This window comes from Aspergillus costaricaensis (genome assembly GCF_003184835.1).
Source record: "Aspergillus costaricaensis CBS 115574 unplaced genomic scaffold BO79scaffold_24, whole genome shotgun sequence".
NCBI classification, from domain to species: Eukaryota; Fungi; Ascomycota; class Eurotiomycetes; order Eurotiales; family Aspergillaceae; genus Aspergillus; species Aspergillus costaricensis.
Genome location: NW_020291824.1, coordinates 67454 through 87133, shown reverse-complemented (window position 1 = coordinate 87133; position 19680 = coordinate 67454). Strand labels below are relative to the sequence as shown.

Below are 19680 nucleotides of genomic sequence, written 5' to 3'. Positions count from 1 at the left end.
TATATGTATGTACATGGACGCCAAGCACCATGGCCCTGTTCATCTGCCTCTTTCATCGACCTCCCTGAGCTACTGTATAGCTCACCCCAAATACGGTCAACTGCTCTAACTGCGGATGATGCGTCAAGCAGACCCCGGGAGATGAGCAATAGCTTCAGAGCACCATGCCGGTGAAAGGAGCCCATGGCTTGGGCCTGGAAGAACAACGTAGGCTCCAACCAGAGCCCGCTCACTCGCTCTCTATGAGCTTCCAATACCGCTGAACACTGTCCCCGTAGCGCCAACAAAATCAGACATAACCCTAGCACGCAATACAAAGAAAGACTTAATTACCGGCGTCGTGAGATATCCGTCCCCGCGTTTGAAGAAATGCAATCACGAAAGAGAAAAAGGAAAAAGAAAAATCGAAGAAAAAAGTATTCAATAAAAGCGTTAAGAGGAAAGCCTCCATGCAAAGAACCGCTGCAAGGGCTCGGATTTACACGGGAACGGGGTATTCAGGCGTCAAAGGATGAGATGTGGCAATAGGTGTACCACTCAAACTGCGGGGAAATGAGAATCAACTCAGGAAAGCAGCTAGTATGCCTTGCGGCCTCCGAGGTTGCCAGGCTTCTCATCCGTGTCAATGTGCCAGACCACATAGTTCGGAAGACCGTACACCTGGTATCCAGCACGCTTGGCCATGCGGGCGAATCCCTCGGTTTCAGCCTGGTTCTCGAAAGCGTAGGCCGGGAAGTTGATGCCAGTCCGGTGAACATCGGCCTTCACGAGGATGTTGACACCGCCAATACCGTCGAGCTCAACTTCCTCATCCTTGTTCTTTCTCCAGTCACCCATGCCAACCAGGTAAGTCCGGCCAGTGTCGTATTCCTTGTAGCCTTCAGCCAGAACAGTATCCGGGTCGAGAGTCTGCCGAAGCCGGCGTCCCTTGTCCGATTCGATCCACGAGTTGTAGTCAACTGCAAGAATTAGCAAAGCGAGGATTGTGAAGGGAAGATTGTGTACATACATCGACCTTCGACATCAACACCATCCCGGTAGCGATGGAACCAGATGTCTGCGACGGAGTTAGCACCTGGAAACGTGGTAATCATAGAGGTGTTGCAACGTACTTGGAACCAGAATATCCCTGTCGTGAGCAATGAAATCTTCAATGATACTATCAGGGCTGTCAAAGATGTCAACATCTCTCCAGTAGACCCAAGAGTGATCAGGTTTGAGAGCCGAGTAGAGCAGGTAGTTGCGGGCGCGACCGATAGCCTTGCGGCGCGGGCCTTGAGCAGCAAAGGAGTGCCTGTCCTCGACGTTCATCTCGACATCAGCCCCAAAGTCCTTCTGCACAATTGTCGCGCTACGGAAAGCAATCTTCTCATCCACCTGGTCCTGGATCCGGGACAGCTCGGCGGTAAGAACAGCCATGGTGTCGTCACTGCAATCACCAACGAGGAAAGCCAGGTCAATGAGGTTGTGAGGGTACGTCAGCTTGTAGAGGAGATCGAAGTAGTTGACCAGATGTTCGGATGCGTCTCTCAGAGGGGTGAGGATGAGCACCCGCTCAGAATTCGAGATGGCCTGGGAGGTAGACTTGATGGGGTTGAGGTCGACGGTCTTGATGCTCGAGGAGTTCACTTCGTAGGCAGCGTGATGGTTGAAGAGGACAGGGGTCTGTGTGTGCGCGGTCCACTCGACCATTTCGTTGATGCTCATTTCCATCGGCGATTTTGAAGGGCCATAGCAGTAGAAGCTACATGCAGCCGTTAGCGTTTTCTGGTCGCGTGCCTGCAAGTCGTTGCCAGGGACCGGGTGTCGCGGGCAGCCCTGTCAACGTCGAGTCAGGTACTCACCTCTGCATCTCCGACGCTGACTTGCTGATGCCACGCCATAGTAGGACTACAAGACCAGTGATGGCCAATGAGACCAGAAAACGGGTCCGTGTGACCAGGAACAGAACAGCCCGCCATGGAGGCAGCCGTGCTTTGGCAGACTTCCACGTTACACCACCCTTGGGGAGCAACATCTTCGCGACGGGGGAGAAAAAGGGGAAATAAGATTATGAGTTGGCCAGGAAAGCGAGCAGAATGGTCTCGCTTTTCGTAAACAGAAACCGTCGACGCCTACAGCTAGGCGACGATTTCTGGGGATGGGGATGTCTATCGCTGGGACACCAGAGTCCAGGGAGATCGATCAATCTGTCGTGGAGCGGACAACACGATGCAGAACGGGCGGCGGAAGAGACGGACCGTCCGGGGAAGGGAAAAGGAGCGGGTTTGGACGCGATGCAGATAATGGCAGGGACGATCACACAAAATCGAGACTGAAATCTGACGGATCGAAGGCGTCGACAGGGGAGGTCAGAGTTGACGATGCGATATGGAGAAGGGGGGGGGGGGGTGGAAGCCAGCGATCGCCCGGGGCAGGAAAAAGGGTAGGGAAAAGGCTGGCTGCGGGAGCGTGGTGCGGCACCGGAGGGCCCCAGCAAAGAAGGAGTAGGTTTCAAACGAATGTGAGAAGCAGACGATGGACGATCAGGACACAAAGTGATCCGACCAGTTCTCAGTCAAGCGACACAGAGAAGTCCAGGGGAGGATAAGATGAATGGAATGGTCGTCGACAGAAGAGAAGTTCCAGGTTGACAGGGAAGATTCGACCCGCCGAAGTTCCAGCCAGACTCAAAGTCCAGTTGGCCGCTTCGGGATTGGCCCGCCGCTTTTAATTTTTCTTTTTTATTTATAGCCGCGGGTGACTAAGGAGACCCTTAATCAGCTGCATAACCCTCATCCACGGCATAACTCAACGACCGAATTGCACTATGTATCACTACTAACAAATCTACTCGACTCTTCCAAAGGTCTACTACCTCATGTTTGAAGCAGTCACCCGCTACTCTGTACCCCATTTGAGTTTACTTCTTATTTTCTTTATAGATAAGAATATTTTCATGGTCATCTCGCTCTATGCTGATAGTTACAAAAATTCACCCCATTGGAACCGAACCCTGAAAAATAAGCAGAAGACATCACAAAAGAAATAGATACCGAAATCAGTCGTGTATGTATAGTAAAGCGGAAAACGAAAATTCAACCCAATAAAACTGTCGCCACAATGCTCCAGATCCTGGCCAGTGAACAAGATAATTATAGCCTTCCCCAATATGAACACGGAAGAAAGATTGTACAGACACCAAATAAAACCATCCGTCGTAAATGCCTAACAAACGCTCTTTGCCTTTTTCCTTCTTTTCTTCCTCTCAAATGATGTACACATTGCGCCTTTTCCGTGTTCGATAGGAGAGATGCGCAGGAAAGCCTGAGTCCAGTGTGGACTCTATATCAGACGGTAAACAGATCACGGTGCAGGAGACATCACTTGTCCCAAGTATATGTCGATGACGAACGCTCTCGCTATGCCAGAAATCACAGTTTAAATGAGATGAAAAACAAATTTGGGCTGCGCAACAGCCGCTCTAGGAATGGACTCAAGGAGAATCATGACAAGGTTCCCTCAGTGATCGTGAAGGAGGCAGATGCACCAATTCATGGCGACGGGATGATGGATTGACGCCGTGATACAGGCACTGAGTGAGGCCCGTGTGCGAACACAGGCGAAGAGGACCGTGTGATAGAAGGAGTGTGGGTAAGGTATGTATGTCCGAAAGTGAAAGCTGGCGCTGTGGGATGGGACTCAAGCCGAGAGGATTCAGGGCTGCTGGCGGCAATCTCGTCGCAGAATACCCGCAACCCGGGGAGCATGTTACGTGGCTTGGCCTCGGCGTGATGAATGATCGGCTGAGAAGTCAGGGGCTCGCTCTTGGGCGATCGGAACATGTGCTCGTATGACTTCAGCTGAAGCTCGAGCGCTTGGTTGCGCTCCTCCAACATCTGGTTCTCTTGCTTCAGACTTTTGATCTGCTGCTGGGCAGTCTGGTTCTGCTGCTGAAGACTGGAAACCAGCTGCTGCAACTGCATGCAGCGGATCTGGGGCTCCAGTTTCTCGGACAGTTGACGAGGCATCTCGTTCTCCTGGCGGATCAAGTGGATGATGATCAGAAGCATGAAGTCGATGAGAAAGATGGCAGCCTGAACAATATGCTCCTTGGACTCTGGTAGGCTCTTGGACGGGTTCCAGCCGGCGCGCTCCAAGAAGAAATCATGGATGCGGCTGTCCAGCTCACGATGTAGCTGGCTGAGGTTCTTCCGTCGGTTTCCCTCTGCAATTCTGTGCTTTTCTCTCTGGTCGTCTGAATCCGCAGAGACCATGCTTTCCTTGCGCTTTCGCCCGCAGAGCTGCTGCAACGGCGGCTTGCGGTTAATGTGCTTGGGGGCGATGAGGTTCAGGAGTTCTGCAGGGGAAAGCTCTTGCGGCCAGTCAAAGGCCTTTTGTGACTGAACAGACTCTGGCCAGGAACTATCGGCGGAGGTTGCTGGTGATGGGGGAGTCACAATGTGTTCCGCTTCAGGCCACGGCGACCTAACGGGAAAAGCGTCCTGGGAGCTTGGAGAGCTGGTGGCACCGATGTTGGTGGTGAACGGGTCAAAGGGGCCCCGGGGCAAGGGCTCCACGCGGGGGAGCGGGGGCAAGCGGCGGTCCTCGCTCATGTCTGCCGTGCTGGATGCACTGGAGAGGGAACGCACACTGTGGGGGAGCATGTCACGTCAGATGCTGCATCTGTCGGCAAGGCTCAAAGACAACTTACGGGAGAGAACAACGGCGAGAGATGTCGTCAGCCATGGTGTTCATGTCTTCAAACATCATGGTGCTGAGGGTTCTTGCTGCAGGTAAGATGAAAGACGGGGGGCTGCAGCTAGAGAGCTGTATGTCTGAGATTTGTCTGTATGCACTGCAGGCAGGAGGGGAAATGTCTCTGATATGTATGTCTGCACCGGCGCGGGATGATTAGGCGTGAAGTAAACAAACCACACAGCCAAGAAGTATATAGAATAAGCTTCAAGGGGGAGGAGCAATAATAAGGACCACAAGGGATGATGGTAGTAAATGAGAGTTCAGTGGCAACAATGACGCTGATACAATCAAGGGGGGGAAGAAGAGGATGAGGGGGGTTTCTAAGGATAGAAGTAAGACAAGAGGAAACAATCAGGTTAATCCACGAGGAGCAGCTGAGATTTGATGATGAAGAACACAATGCTTCTCACAGAGCAAGACGGGAGGATCCCGCTGCATGTTTTATATGTTGGAAGCCGCAGGTGGGAACGAGGAGAGGGGAAGGAGGAGGCAATGGATGAGGAAGTCGGCGAAGGAGGGAGTGGGGAAAGACCAGAAAGAGCAGCAAAAGGACGCCATTGTGGTGGCGCGCTCAGACGTGCAGTTTGAGCTGGCAATGAACTGCATCGGAAGAGGAATGCGAAGGGTTGAGAGGATGCGAATAGTACGGAAACAGTATGGGAGAGTGTGTGAAAGAGGGAGGGAGAGAGAGAGAGCATTCGGGATGTATCACCAAGTGCTTTCTTGGGATCCTCCCCAGAAGCTAAACGGATTAGCTCGATCTGCGACTGCCTCAACAAGGAAATGGAGCATCGACGATGACATACAGATAGATGGTTTGATGGTGGTGGAGTCGTTGGATTCTCCATTTTTTCCTTTTTCTTTTTTATTTTTTAACTTGGTTTTAATTTTATTTTTATTTTTCATATTTTATTTTCTTACTTTATTTTGATTATTATTATTATTATTTCTTCTCTTCTTGGGATACTATTCCTTGTGTCTACTACTACTTCCCTGCTTCCCCTACAGATTATCTGCAGCCTCCATCTCCATCTGGACCTTCTCCTTCTGCGCCGCTTCCTCTTTTGGTCATCGCCTCCACTGCTTCATCATCCTTCTTCCCTCCCCCCCCCCCCCCTCATCTTCCTCATCCTGCTGCTTCCCTTGCTCCCTCTCCCCCATGAGGACACGCGGGGATGCATGAACAAGCTTCCGGCAGAGTTCGACAGCCCATCAACTAGTACCTTTTATTTTCACTTTCCATAGTACTCCCTCCAACAGGATGGGACATTGCTCTATCAGAAATGGGCACAGACGCGAGGCAAAGCACCGGATCGACGAATCAACGTGCCATGATCCCGATGAACAAGAAGGAGAGTCGGATTGGGGATCGCAGACCCTTGATTTGTCACCGCTGCAGCGGTTTTCGATCTACACGGGGCGAAGAAAGGTATCGACTCCCCTTGCATCGCGGTCATCAATAGTCTGTTCGGGCCAATGGCCATGGTCCGTCCACCCAGTGTCCACTTCGGATCCTGGGCCCAGGCGGCGATGCATCCGCGAAACCCATAGCGTCGAGGCATAAAACGTTCCCGTCGTTTGGACAAGCGCGGACTGGTGGCTGTTACAGGTGTGGGAACTAGCTCTGCGGCGCTTATCCGTCTGGCCAGTTCGAACACAGGCCCAATTCCGAACCGGACAAGGTGCTGAAGCCATGGAGAAGCAAATTTAAACGTCAAATTATAGGGAACAGATCGGATCAGCCATCCGGACCATCCAGTTGGAGGGTATCAAAAGTCGTCTCGATCGCCTCGATCTTCCCAGACTCAGTGCCACTATAGACTACACACCCCCCCTCCGTATATACTACTATGTATAGCACATGGTCTGCACGGGATCGAGGGCAAAAGTGAGGCCCACGGGAGCGGTCCCGGCCCGATCTTGTGTCTTTCTCGTCTTGACCTGCGGCCCATATGAGGGCATCTGGCCAGGAAAAGCAAAAGTACCAATAAAGGGTCATGAACGCCCAGAGTAAGAATGTACTATACATAATGATCCGATGCAGAGGCAGATGCAGGTTCCCCGAAAGCAGATCATAGCTTCGGCAGGAGGTGGAATAGGACCTAATAGCACGAAGCAAGGACTTCTAGGACGGAAGCCAAAAGTACCTGGTACCTGGAAGAGCTGTGTGAGGAGACCAGGGATCGACCTTTGTCAGATAGGAGGCAATGAGCGGCCGCAATCTGTCACGAGTCTCCACGGTTCTAACCTGTCTTCGCTGGTTACGAGTGAGGCGATTCTCCTTGATGCATACGACAGAGCCATTGTCTCCATGAGAACCTCGTTTAGCCGGGCTATGGGATCATAGAGTGGCCTTGTCTATAATAGCACAGGTTATTACCGAACGGGCCCGAACGAAGGGGTCAAAACTCGGACAGAGTTGGGATCATCCACAGCCGACGAAGGGCCCATACGCCTGGGTCACTGGAAGATCCCAGCGACCAGGATGTGACGGCTGTCAGACCCAATTCTGGACTGCTTCTTTTCTTGGTGCAGGCTTGGTGTAGTCCGTCGCAATGGGCTGGCTTAGACCTGGGCAGGGGATTTGGAATGCCGTCGGACGTCTCCAACAGACAGACGCTATGAGGAGTTGTTTCGGAAAACTCCACCAGACTATCGCGTGAAGAAGCGTGAGGGAACCCCATTTCCAGGTTTACACTGAGGAGTGCCGCTCGTTGGAACCGTGGTACGGTGGACGGGAATGCAATCAGTGAATGGAAGATCCCCCGGGAAAGGACACGACTCTCTCTTCACTGGGAGAGAGCAGACCCCGAGGGTGTCAGTGGAGAAAGGAGGGCCGGCGATACAGAGTAATGGGGTACCAAAGCCAAGAGCCATATGAGGAGAACACGACCAAACAGGACAAACCTTATCCCGGGTTCGCTGATAGATGGCAATCAAGGCGGCGGCCGGATCAGATCTGTCATATTCAGGTGCCCCCGGATCTGAGGATGCGGCATGATGAAGGAACAATGGATCTTCTAGCTCCAGCCACGCCCAGGCCGCCCCACGTTGAGAGGGTTGAAGGAGGAATGTGGACGATCATTATCTTGTGCGCCAAACGATAACTATCTACCAGCCTCCCATATGGTAATGGCTTGGGGGAAGTTCCGAGGGCGGCGTGGACGCCATGAGAGTTGAATGATCAATTAACTAACATGGTTAGGGCGGACTCCGTTATTCCCGGAGAGGCAAGTCCTTTGCCCTAGTAGCCGAGGATGACGATGGCGCCTTTGAACGTTATCGCTACTCTTAGCCGCCCTTTCTTCAGCAGACGGCGCCGCGCGGCGATAGCGAGGATTGCCGCCGATGGTGTTGTTAGGCCATATCAACGAGTATGTCCGATCGGTTTTGCCCCCTCAAAACCACCAATAGTACCATAGTGGAGGCTCCAAAGTACCAAGCTCCATAGTGCTGAGTTGGCAGTACATACATCCACCAGAACAAAGTCATGAAACACTGGACACCAGTTGAAAGAGTAGCCACCCCTACTCGATCAGAAATCGCTCGCACGCAGTGGCCGCCAGGCACGAACTCACTCGTAAACTCTCGCTGAGTCTATGTCCATAGATGGCATATGTGCTTGCGCTCCTACATGCTCCCCCGGCTCACGGGCCCATGGACTAAAACCTTAGAAAATTGCCCGAAGGACACTGACTTGACAAGTTTCGCTTATTTTCCGAATTATCGGGGCCTGGAAGCATCGATAAGTGCCAATCTATTGGTTTCAACCAGGGAATCCCCAGCAGCGACGGAAGGGCAACAATCCATCAATAGAGAGGGAGAGTGTGAGAGAGAGGAGCGGCTGAAGTGAACCTTAATGTGTCCATGAGAGATCCATAGCACGATTTACTAAGTACGGGGAACCGGTTCATTGTGATTTGGGTTCGACCATAGTACCGAGTCACCTTGAGTTTGATGACTCGAGGACCATCATCATCGGTCTCTTTTTCGAATAGGGTGCAAGGCCGTCCTGACTGGCAGGAAATGGGAAAGCCGAGGAGTGATTTAAGTTTGGTCTAGATTTGGAATTGGTTACACAGCGTCGACTGGCGGGTCCAACAGTCGAGAGGCAGCAAAACTGACACGGACTGCCGCTGACACATTGACAGTTGACTGAATCCTTTGCTTTTGGAGGTCCCCCTCCCCCTCAAGCCTCCCAAAGGTCATAATGGATAGAGAAAAAAAATTCATCCGCATCACAAAGAATCAGCAACATTCAAAGCACTTCCGATCGCATGCCGCTTACTTCAGTTGGACTCGGAACGCTTGTAAAGAGGCAAAAAGACCCAGCAAGAGCCTGACGCCTTTGCCAATCATTGTCCCCAGGTGATGCATCACAGAAGCAACGACCCTCCCCGCCTAGACCCCTTCGCGCCCCTCAATGCGTTGTCCAAACCCGGTAGCCAGTCGTCCGTCTCGCAAAGCTACCCGGGCTAGTCTACCTGTCGACTTGCTTACAGCAACTTCCCTGTCGCTACCGGCTTCCCCCAACGCACTTACAGTACAACATTATTAGGCCCCGTTCAACCCCAGTCGGGTTACAGTAGTACGTACGCATCTCATTGAACGTACATACATAGTTAACCCATGAGAGGGCTTCGGAGGATACGCTTATGAACACACGTACATTAGCGTGGCCCATCATGGCACGGATCTCAGCAGAGACCGGGATGGCCCTGCGTGCGGCGATGCAAGATCGCCTCATGTATCAGATTCTTGTCTCCGTGATGTGATCCTTTGCCACTCGGTTCTGGCCGGGCCAGAATGGCTCACGTACTGACACGAAGTCCTATCTCTCTGCCTTCCGCATTTGCATAGTGCCCTTATGCAGAATAATATTGAAGGCCGTCCTAGAGTCGACCACCGCCGCCAGTAAGGCTCAAGCAACTCGTGCCATTGTTTCAGATGCTCCAAGGGGGCGCCCTTCTCCCGGCATTCCATTATTCCATACGGAGTGCTGCGTCCACCTCGTCCTGCGTTGTAAGGCCCCATCATTATCCATGTCTGCATGAGTCTGGTTCCAGATATAGCCACCACCTTGCCTCAACCACTGCCTTACGGCTCAAGGGACTCGTACACCTGATCAGCCCAGCTGCTAGCAATGACGCTCTCATCATTGCCACTAGACCTTGTTCCAGACCCTTCAGCCGTAGCACCGACACACGGAGGATTGCATACTGACGGAGGAGCAAAGGCGAGGATCTCCGAAGGCAATTCCTCAGGCTATGCTATTCTTGTCCGCCCTAGCCCTAAGACGGCCGACCTGAGGCATCCACACATGCAAGGCATCCCCTATCCGGTTATCTATCATATGGATCCTCATCCTCCATCATCCTCCTGCCTCGCACAACACTAGGTAGGTCCTTTTTCTTTTTACTGTTTTCTTTCATTCTTTCCTGGTCTCCCTTCATTCTAGGAAGACTAGACACTTAGTCTATTGATCCTCGAGAGCCACTCGAGACCTCGATCCCCTCTCTTCGTTCCCCCCTCCCCAAAGCCGCACGGACATACCTCTTTCCTTTCAGAGATAAACCAACATGAAACAAAGGTACACTACGTACGACGGCATCTCCATAATCGTATTTAGAGTTCATTCCCCTCTTCCATTCATACTACCTCAACCTACAGCCTCCTTGTCGTCGCCTTGACCTTCCCCCGCTCCCAACCCAAAGGGTGAACACGCGCAGTTCGCGAACCATCACCGGGCCTTCCGTAGGCACACAGACACTATGTGGCCCTTGCGAACATTATCTCCTCAACAAAAAGTGTAAAGAAGTTCCTGGTCACATAGCAGCATCGACTCGATATTTAAAATCTGTACGGAATTCCAATCCGATCGCAGACCCGTCCATCGTGGGTCTATTTACCCACCAGTTGGGCTAGGGAAAATCATCCGGCCAGCCAGGTGACCGGGATCCCAAATCCGGGCCCCAGTGTTGTTTACGGAGCAGTAGATGTATAAAAAGATAGGCAGGTAGTCAGAAGGCAATTGCAATTAATAAAGTGTCCTAGTTAAATAGGTGAGGTTTATCTGTCAAGCATGAAGTTAAAGTGAGGAAATAAAGTGAAACCTGCCGCATATGTATATACCTTGCTTCTACACTGCCAACAAAAACAGCAAGTAGCAAGTAGCAAGATAGATAGTATAACCTACACATTCAGTGACTATCTCTCAGTAGTATATTCCACCATGAAGATTGAATCCATCCATACTCAGAGTTAAATAGTCCCCCGTACTTTTGACAGACTTTCACTTTTTCTCTCCACCAACTATCCATAACAGTAATCTAATTAACTTAACTACCAAACTATTATCAACCCAAAAAAAAAACTGACTCCAACCAACCAAATAGCTATAACTTACCTACCAACTACCCAACTACTACTAAATGTAAACAAAACACCAAATTCAACCATCCACCCCTTCCATACTCCCTCACCGGAACTGAATTGACACATCAATCTCTCTACTACCTACCTACCTATCTACCTACCTATCTACCTACCTACCTACTTACCCACTCAACTACAACACAACAACCTACGTATTTAATAAAGCGCAGTAGTACCGTGCCTACGTACAAATTTGGGTAGGGTAAGGTAGGGTAGGGTAGATACTCCCCAGAAAGAGGAAACGAAAAGCACGAAGAACATCCATATCCACATGACTAGAATACATACCAATCAACAAACTAACTCCATCTACAGAGTACTACATTGAGAGATATAGGCCAATGCATGCATGTCTACTAATGCAATACACAACAATAATAACCCCCGGTCATTCCGGGACTCGACTCCAATCCACATCTGCGGCCCGCAAACAGATGGAGAGACAGCAGCAGCAGTAGCAGTGGAGTACTACGTAGTAAGTAAGAGAGATTAAGATCGATCCTACCTACGATACATACCAATCAACCAATCTCCCGCAGGGAGACAGACAGACAGACAGACAGCCCGAATGGGAGATTAGAGTCGATCTCAGAATACCCAAGCAAGCAGGCAAGTCAGCTCAGCTGAACTCACACGCAGATAGACAGACAGACAGTCAGACGACAGTCTGCTTTCCTGGAGATCTCCACTCACACTTTACACTCACACTCACACTTACTGGCCCTCATAGCTCTGGAAATATGTACTCCGTATGTATGTATATATGTATGTATGTACGCATGTATATGTACGCAGTAGGCATATCACCCACTCACATTCATGAGCACTTTGAATCCCACGATCGATGCCTCAGATCCACGATGATAGATTTAGTAAATCACATTGGTGCTCTTTCTTTCTTCCCCCCACGACATAGTGCGTGAAAGAAAGGGAGCGAGAGGAACCAAAGTACTTTTGACTTGATATACTCACTCACTCCGCCTATATTCATTCATCTAAATATATATATACTACCATGGTGTTTACAGAGGGGGAAAGAATTAAGGGGGAAGATGCCTGAGTCCCACTTCTGAGTGAGGTGTCTTACGGCCAGCAATGCAGTCAGTCTCGCATATGCACCTGGTTCGGGAGGTGGGAAGGAGAGGCAAGAGCCGGTCATCTGCGCGGACTTTAACTTTCCGTTCGCCACGGTCATGTAGCAGTAGCAGTAGCAGCAGCTGCTGCTGCTGGTGTTAGTTAGACGGGCGGACGGACAGACAGACAGCAGGCAGCACGAGACCGTATTCCTGCTGCAAACTGAGGACAGAAGTACATCCGACAAAGTTGCCCTCGGACCACACATCAGACCAGGCCAGACCACACCAAGACATTACTGAGAAAGGCAGACAGATGTGGAGGCAATCTCAATTTAGAATGAGAAATAGGATACGTCAATTATGGACGGCGAATTAGCGTATAGAGTAAGAACAACATACTGTCATGTAGCAAAACGCACACGTAAACTGCAAAGGAACGTCTATAGAACACAATCCGACAGCTCACAGGGCCGAGAAGAGGCCTGACCGCAGCAAACCCAGCCACCTCGCGCACTTCGCCAGGTGTCCGGTTCGTACAATTTATCACCCTCCCTCGACCCGCTTCACCTGTCACGACTCAAAATAAAATTGATGCTCATGCTCAAAATGAACAGAAAAAAAAAAATAAAAAAGCAATTCATCTCCCGAGGCACAATGCCACGCCGTGCGAATTTTGGCTCAAGCAAACCGATATTCAATTATTATCATAAGAAACAGCACAGTACTGGAATTAAAGGAAACCAATTGCTTATTAGGCAACTTTACACGACCATGATAAGGGTTTCAAAAAAGCGTACACACAAATGTTTGGTATCAAGTTGTCCTTTACAGAGCGTACTGGATCAGACCACCGAGGACGGCAGCAAGACCAAGAGCGGGCATGTTGGCCACGTTCATGACGGAGGCGCTGTCGCTGCTGGTGGAGGAAGAGCTGCTGCTGCTGCTGGTGGAGGAAGAGGTGCCAGAGGATCCATCGCTGGTGGTGGGGTCGGAGGTGCTGGCCTTGCAGGTGTAGGTACCACGGATGACGTTGTTCTCACGCAGGGTCTTGAAGGCGCTGCAGCTGAAGTTACCAGTGCTCTGCATGTTGAAGCCACCCTTGACCTCGGTCAGGGAAGAGAGGGAAACCCTGGACACACGAGTTAGCAAACAGAACGTCTTATCGGAACAAAGCAACTGGAGAAACTTACTCGTCGAAGTCACCGCTGAAGTCAATGGCACCAGTAACCTCCTTCAGGTCGGGGAAGTTGATGGACTTAAGCTTGTCATTGCGAGCAATCTGGAATCCACCGTTGACGGTCTTCAGGACGGGCATGCTGATGTTGTTCAGCTTGGTGTTGTCGTCGAAGACAAGGTCACCAGTGGTGGTGAGGTTGGCAGCGCTGAAGTTGGTGAAGGTGTTACCCCAGAAACCAAGCTGACCGCTGAGAGTCTCGAGAGAGGGGATGGAGACACCGCTGACGTTACGGAAGGTCATGTTGGTACCGGTGCCGAGGTTGGGGAGGATAATCTGCAGGGAGTCCATGTTACCAGCGAAGTTGATCAGACCAGTGGCGTTGGTGAGCTCGTTGACGTTGACGGTCTTCAGGTTGGTGTTCTCGGTGATGTCGAAGGTACCGACGGTCTTGAGGGAGATACCGTCCAAGCTGGTAAGACCAGTGTTGGTGATGGTGACACTGCCGGCCTCGGAAACACCCTTGGTGAAGTCCAGGGACTGCAGCTCGGGGAGAGCAGTCCAGGAGATGGAGCCAACGCTGGTGAGGTTGGTCAAGCTGAGGGTGGTGAGGGTAGTGAGACCGTCCAACTTGAAGGTGTCGCCGATGGAGCTCAGGGAGGAAGAGCTGAAGGAGGTGATGTTGCTGCCGCCGGTGCAGCTCAGTCCACCAGTGATGGAGGTGACACCGCTGAGGGTGAGGTCACCAGAGGCGCTCTCGCTGATCTCAACATCACCCTTGAGGGTGGTGCAGGTCGCGTAGCTGTCAAGGTCACTCTGGCTGGAGATGGTGATGGTGCTGTCGGTGCTACCACAGCCTATATTGTTATCAGTAAGTGCCGTTCACTACTCACTTCATCCAGATGATCGCGGGTGGTACTCACTGGCAGCCATGGCGACCTGGGCCGCAGCAAGAGCGGGGAGGGCGTATTTGATGAAAGCCATTGCTTAGGATAACTTGAGACTGTATGGTGGAGAAGATGTCAGTCACCAATGTTCACCTCGATTGCTTCTGAGCCACTGCCAAGGCCCTTCCTACTGCAATCCAACAGATCCCAATCGCAGTCGTGGCAGGCGCAAAGATAGCAGATCAAACAGCAGCTTGAATCAGAGGAAAAGGTCGACCTACCAATGACGGCTGATGGTTAAGTATGCAGACTGGGGCGAGGCGAGGCCCTTTGTTGACACGGATAGCAGCGTAAGAGCTGAAGAAGGGGGGCTTGTGAGACAATAAATAAGCGAGCGAGTGAATTAAGAGCTTCAACGAAGGAGAAGCTTTATGAACGAAGACCCTCAGCGAGAGAAAGTGCGCAGGTTAGGCAGGCACGATTTGCACGGGGAAGGGAAGAAGGGGAGAGAAGAAAGGGAAGGACAGAGGAAAGCGAGAGAAACGAGAGAGGAAAGGGAAAGAAGGACTGGATGGCTGGAAAAGAAAATCTTCTTCAAAAGAAAGTGGGAAGACTTTCAGGGAGGACAAACCAAGGCAAGAAAGGAGTCGTGGCCCCGAAAAGGCTGGTGGACCTGAGACCGGGGAGGGGGGGCGTCTTTCTCTCCTTGCGACGTTACCGGACCTGCGTATGAACGCTGCTCATACCTGTAATTTACTCAATTTACCGTGCCTGTCCGGGTTTAATTAATTAACTTCGAGGGGGGGGCGATTGGCCCACGGTAACGGAGAGCGGAAAAAGAAATCGAGGAATCCTGATCTTGGTCCTGGAAACGAATGGTCCATTTGGTTTAGTTTGCTCCATCCTGTAACACCTCGCCAATGGCCAACTTCTTGCTCATGCGTCTGCTGATTCGTTGTGCCTTCCTTTTGGCTCCTCTTCCTCCCCCCCCCTTCTTCCCCCGTCTCTCAGGCTCTCAGCAAATCCTGACCATTCATACCAAGCATAGGCTTCTGGTGCTTGTACTATGTATTCATTGCTCGAGCCGATGCAGCAGCTTGAATCGGACTAGATACTAACAACCACTCCCGCAGGCAACTTTACTCCGTATTTTTTGACTGTATCGAAAAAGTCTGGCCCCGTTTCTTCTGGTTGTGATGGTGAAGTGGGCTTCCCATTCACAACTCAAACGTCATACTACAATAGTCGATCTGACTTGTGAAATCTATGAACAACCCGGCATCATCCATTGGTGCCCCCCCGCCACCCATTCAAAACATCAGCATCTCACTGCTGAAACCATCAGGAAGTCGTCAACCACAACTGACAGGTGACTCCTCTAATGGAATGCGACTCGATAGATCACGGACATTCGTTGTGGCAGGTAACAATACTGACAAATTTAGCATCCTGCCGCTAGGAGGGGCCAGACCCCAATCGCGCATTGCTAGGGAGGTCCTGACTAATATTAGCATCCTATACCAGGAACAAATTATACATGTATCTCACTGAACCTGCGATGGCCTGTGTGATCTAGTGAGGTCGACTAATTATCTACAGTAGAATCTCCGGAGTATCTATGGAGGATATATTCATATTGCCAACACAGTATTGGCTTATCCCTTCGCTCCACCATCGATTTTGTTCGCCTATTATTTATCCCTTTCGCACTCAACCGCAGCCAAGTCAGCTTGCTTTCCATCGCCAGCAGCATGAGTGACACCACGAAGCTTCTAAGAATGCTAGTATCAAATTCAACAACACCTAGCGAGTCCGGTCGCTGTATAGTGGTCGATCTGAATTTATTGGAATCTGAGGGGGACCCGCTTTTCCTCCCAGTGCGGACTCGACTCCGTCCTCCCTCACAAGTCCTGTCCTTTGCCTGCCTTACGTTGGTATGCAGCGCCCTGTTCGCGTGTTGGAATTTCGGTCGCCTAGATGCCTTTGAGTTGCTTTTGCCTCTTGACACGTATGTGTGTAGCAAACGGCAGACGACTGAGGCGAATGCAAAAAAAAAAAAAAAAAGGTAAATCTTCTAACGGTCCATTCTGTGGCACTGCTATGATCCCCGTTTTCAGTTTGAACTCATTCTTGTTCTTGTTCTTTGACTTCCAAGATGAATGCGCTGGACCTCATGCCTGAAAACTCAATTCTCGTCTTGGCTTCAGGTACCGGTGGATACCGAATCATAACAAAACAATGTCTCGGGAAGCTAATAATAAAGTGGCGAATCGATGGCTCTGAGGGGGAGAGCATCACGTGTGTCTTACAACTATACGTAACACGGCTGTAACTCCCATACCCACTGTTAGTGGCCCCCACTTGGCCTGGCCACAAAGTACTCCGAGTTGCTGGTGCTGTAATTTCCAGTCGTCGTATCTTACATACCATACCGCGATAGAAATTGGCCGGCTGGATAAGATGATTAGACACTCCCGGCGCGGCCAGCCAGAGTCCAAAGCTGCTTGCCCATAGGCGCATTCTTCCCATGCTAATTTCATAGTGGCAATCACTCGAAACATCCATGATATGACATGATCTATAGCTGCCTCGCTGGGACTTTCAAAAGCGAGACAAATTCCATCCGAGTCTCAGATCTTGAACGGTTGCAGAAAGAGTCAGTCCGATTTCATGTATACACCCGGCTATGCGCTGTAAGGGATTTTCCGTCGTTCTGATCCTCTCACCCGTCACAAAAAGGAATAACGGGATGATTGATTACTTCCCTGCGAGGAGAATCCCGCGCGCATTATCAAAACCTGGCAAAGAGCGATCGCCGTGGTCGCTGCCACTATTGCTTGTTCTTTCTCGATCCGTTTAGAGTTCTTCAGCTATCAGACCCATTCCTACTCCACAACTATCCGTCGCAATAATAAGACTGCCCTGGGAGATAATCTCGCTCCTTAAGTGGCGCGAGACGCCCTTGCAACTGACTTTAATGAGATTTCCTATTTCTTGTTCGCGGTGGTGTTATATTCGGATGGAGTTGGTCGATTTTGCCTCTCAAATGATAATCATGTCGAACCTCGGCTTGGCCAAGGCAAGCTGCTGCAACCTCTTTCATTGCCGATGTTTCACTTCTGACGCTGCGTAATAAAGCGCATGTACTAATGAAGTAGCCGATAAATCTTACCACCGAGCACGTTCTCCCAAACGCCACTAGACGCGGGTGGCTGGAACCGGCTAGCACTGTTTTGCCTGATAAGGATTGAATATGGTCCCCCAGTCTGACGCATCCAGTATGACAACTTATGATGTAGAGGGGTTGGGAATGAATTGTTCGAGGACGGAGTATACTTTGTCTTTGACAGATCATTCAGCAGTGGCAATGAGGTCCAAAAGCATCGGAATGATTTTGGCGTTCTACAACTCCCAGGACATTTCATGATACACCCTCTTCATAAGATACTTTTGCCGAGCACTGCACATCATAACTCTCCCCTATCCATCATAACAAACCATAAATCATCCATCCCAATTACCCCCTATATCACGGCTAGAACGACCCAATCCTCTCACTAAAGCTTTAGCATCAAAACCCGTACTAGGGGACCGACCGGATCAGCTTGTCGGCATGGGACAACTCACCCCGACCATCATCACCATAGTAACCTAGCCCCAATACCGACTGACCCCCTTTTTCTTAGCCACAACCCCAATGATCCCATGATGTTCAGAACCTCAATGGGCGGGGCAAAAAAAGCAACATACGTATGCCTTCTCCTCCATCGCAAGAGCGAAGCTTTTTCTTTTCTCGGGATAAGATGCTCGGTATAGATGAACCGATGCTTATTTGTCTACGGGAGTACCCAATACGGGGTTTAATGCCCATTCGGGCAAAATATGATGGATGCAGTGGATGATGGGCATACTAACTTACAGCAAAAATCCACTCGCCGACCAGCGGAGGATTGTCGTTGCGCCCCCTTTAGGCATCGCTCAATTGTTGTTAGATAGTATTTACTTTACCTGGTGGACTAGACCTTACTTACCAATCACCTACCACGGATGAACATGTCATCCCATGGAACCGGCTTTCTCTAGGGGGGATCTATACCTTGGTACTTTGTAGGTTCACCACGCACTTCAACTGTCTGTGGAAGGTCCGTACGGAGTAGTCTAGTTAGTTGTTATCTACCTACCTAGTGGCTGGGCCACACTTCCCAAACTATTTTACCTACGTGGATGCACACAACGTCTTTTTTTGCCTCTAGATAAAAAATTTTTATAAAGATGACGCGCAAGCTCACTGCATTCGGTCGTTTCCGTCCGACTCTAAAGTCCTACTTACCCACCAAGTAGCCTAAAGAATATACACCAGTCATGTTAGCGATTTCGGTGATCTTCCGCATCTTATCATCATCGTGGGCCACCAGACCAACACATTGATCGTATCTTCTTCTATGGAATACGTAGTACTAGATAGTAGAGATGCCTGCGACCATCAGGATCAAAAGCCCTTACGAGTACAACATAGCATCAACCGGTGAAACATGGCCAATCGGACAGTTTCCTTTCAGATAAATGAAATCGCAACGTTTGGTGGAGGAGAAGTGATGGTGTTGATTGATGCCTACGGCCCTACACATCGCGAGATCCATAGTTAGTAGATTTTCTGGGTATTTTTGCTCCCCTCTTTTCCGGAGGATTCCATACCGGGTAAATATTCCACTTTCTCATTATTCTAGAAGAAGTGTCCGCGAACCGTGGATGGGGCTATTGCTACTACTTTGTACGTACATAATTGAGTGTGGATGGGAGAGGATAGTATGTATGGGCTGTAAGAACGAATGTATATTTTAACTTAGGAGATGGACTGCCCGGCACGAGACTTTCATGTTTGCAGTACGGAGTAGCTGCCACCAGTTAGAATCAGTACCAAAATTCCGCCATAATGATCATGATGTTCAGTCTAAAATATTTTGAATTATTATGATTTACAATCAACTCTTGGTTTCATTTCCTAGACTAATCATACCCAGAACCCATGATTCTGCAGGTTTACCATGTTACTCAACATACAGCGTGTCTAACTACGGAATGTCATATGACACAACAACAACAACTGATTCAACTGATTGAAGACCTCAAATTGGAGCGATAATGTTTCACATCTCTCAAATGCGGGGGATAAGCGAATACTACAACGCATGCAGAGAAATCCGCAACAGGAAGCGGTATGGAAAACTGACAAAGACAGGAAACCAACCAAGGTTGATTGCTAAGACAGCTTGCTGCTCGTGACTTCCCGAGCTTATGTACTCCATCCTCATCATAGTACTACTCCAACGATACGAACCACCATGACTGACCATGCTACCTACTAACA

At 50.2% G+C, this 19680-nt stretch overlaps 5 protein-coding genes across 5 annotated transcripts; 1 reads left to right on the top strand and 4 right to left on the bottom strand.

Moving 5' to 3' along the window:
• Positions 1-380: 380 nt before the first annotated feature.
• Positions 381-2387, bottom strand: BO79DRAFT_34687 (ANP1/MMN9/VAN1 family protein). Its single transcript, XM_025689106.1, has 4 exons — positions 1845-2387; positions 1113-1744; positions 1010-1057; positions 381-959 (listed from the first exon to the last, which is right to left on the bottom strand). Exons 1-4 carry the CDS (start codon positions 2015-2017, stop codon positions 577-579), a joined length of 1236 nt encoding a protein of 411 aa, XP_025537442.1. The 5' UTR covers positions 2018-2387; the 3' UTR covers positions 381-576.
• Positions 2388-3533: 1146 nt separating this feature from the next.
• On the bottom strand, positions 3534-4752 carry BO79DRAFT_152655 (putative HLH DNA binding domain protein; the record flags this gene model as incomplete). Its single annotated transcript, XM_025678694.1, has 2 exons — positions 3534-4632; positions 4694-4752. 2 exons carry the CDS (start codon positions 4750-4752, stop codon positions 3534-3536), a joined length of 1158 nt encoding a protein of 385 aa, XP_025537441.1.
• A 4265-nt stretch (positions 4753-9017) lies between these two features.
• On the top strand, positions 9018-10138 carry BO79DRAFT_230262 (uncharacterized protein; the record flags this gene model as incomplete). Its single annotated transcript, XM_025684089.1, has 4 exons — positions 9018-9032; positions 9067-9195; positions 9637-9784; positions 9921-10138. 4 exons carry the CDS (start codon positions 9018-9020, stop codon positions 10136-10138), a joined length of 510 nt encoding a protein of 169 aa, XP_025537440.1.
• A 2938-nt stretch (positions 10139-13076) lies between these two features.
• On the bottom strand, positions 13077-14409 carry ecm33 (GPI-anchored protein Ecm33; the record flags this gene model as incomplete). The annotated part of the gene is made up of 3 exons (XM_025686237.1): positions 13077-13380; positions 13442-14282; positions 14349-14409. 3 exons carry the CDS (start codon positions 14407-14409, stop codon positions 13077-13079), a joined length of 1206 nt encoding a protein of 401 aa, XP_025537439.1.
• Positions 14410-15097: 688 nt separating this feature from the next.
• Positions 15098-16852, bottom strand: BO79DRAFT_230259 (uncharacterized protein; the record flags this gene model as incomplete). Its single annotated transcript, XM_025684088.1, has 7 exons — positions 15098-15316; positions 15680-15809; positions 16073-16147; positions 16243-16346; positions 16622-16623; positions 16658-16692; positions 16740-16852. 7 exons carry the CDS (start codon positions 16850-16852, stop codon positions 15098-15100), a joined length of 678 nt encoding a protein of 225 aa, XP_025537438.1.
• Between the last annotated feature and the right edge of the window lie 2828 nt (positions 16853-19680).

Bases quoted from the DNA above. Each gene is read 5' to 3' on its own strand.
- BO79DRAFT_34687 (XM_025689106.1), bottom strand. From the start codon at position 2,017: ATGTTGCTCCCCAAGGGTGGTGTAACGTGGAAGTCTGCCAAAGCACGG. The intron at 1,745-1,844 runs GTGAGTACCTGA...GGCTGCATGTAG, and splicing joins TCAGCGTCGGAGATGCAGAG to CTTCTACTGCTATGGCCCTT. The intron at 960-1,009 runs GTATGTACACAA...TAATTCTTGCAG, and splicing joins TGTTGATGTCGAAGGTCGAT to TTGACTACAACTCGTGGATC.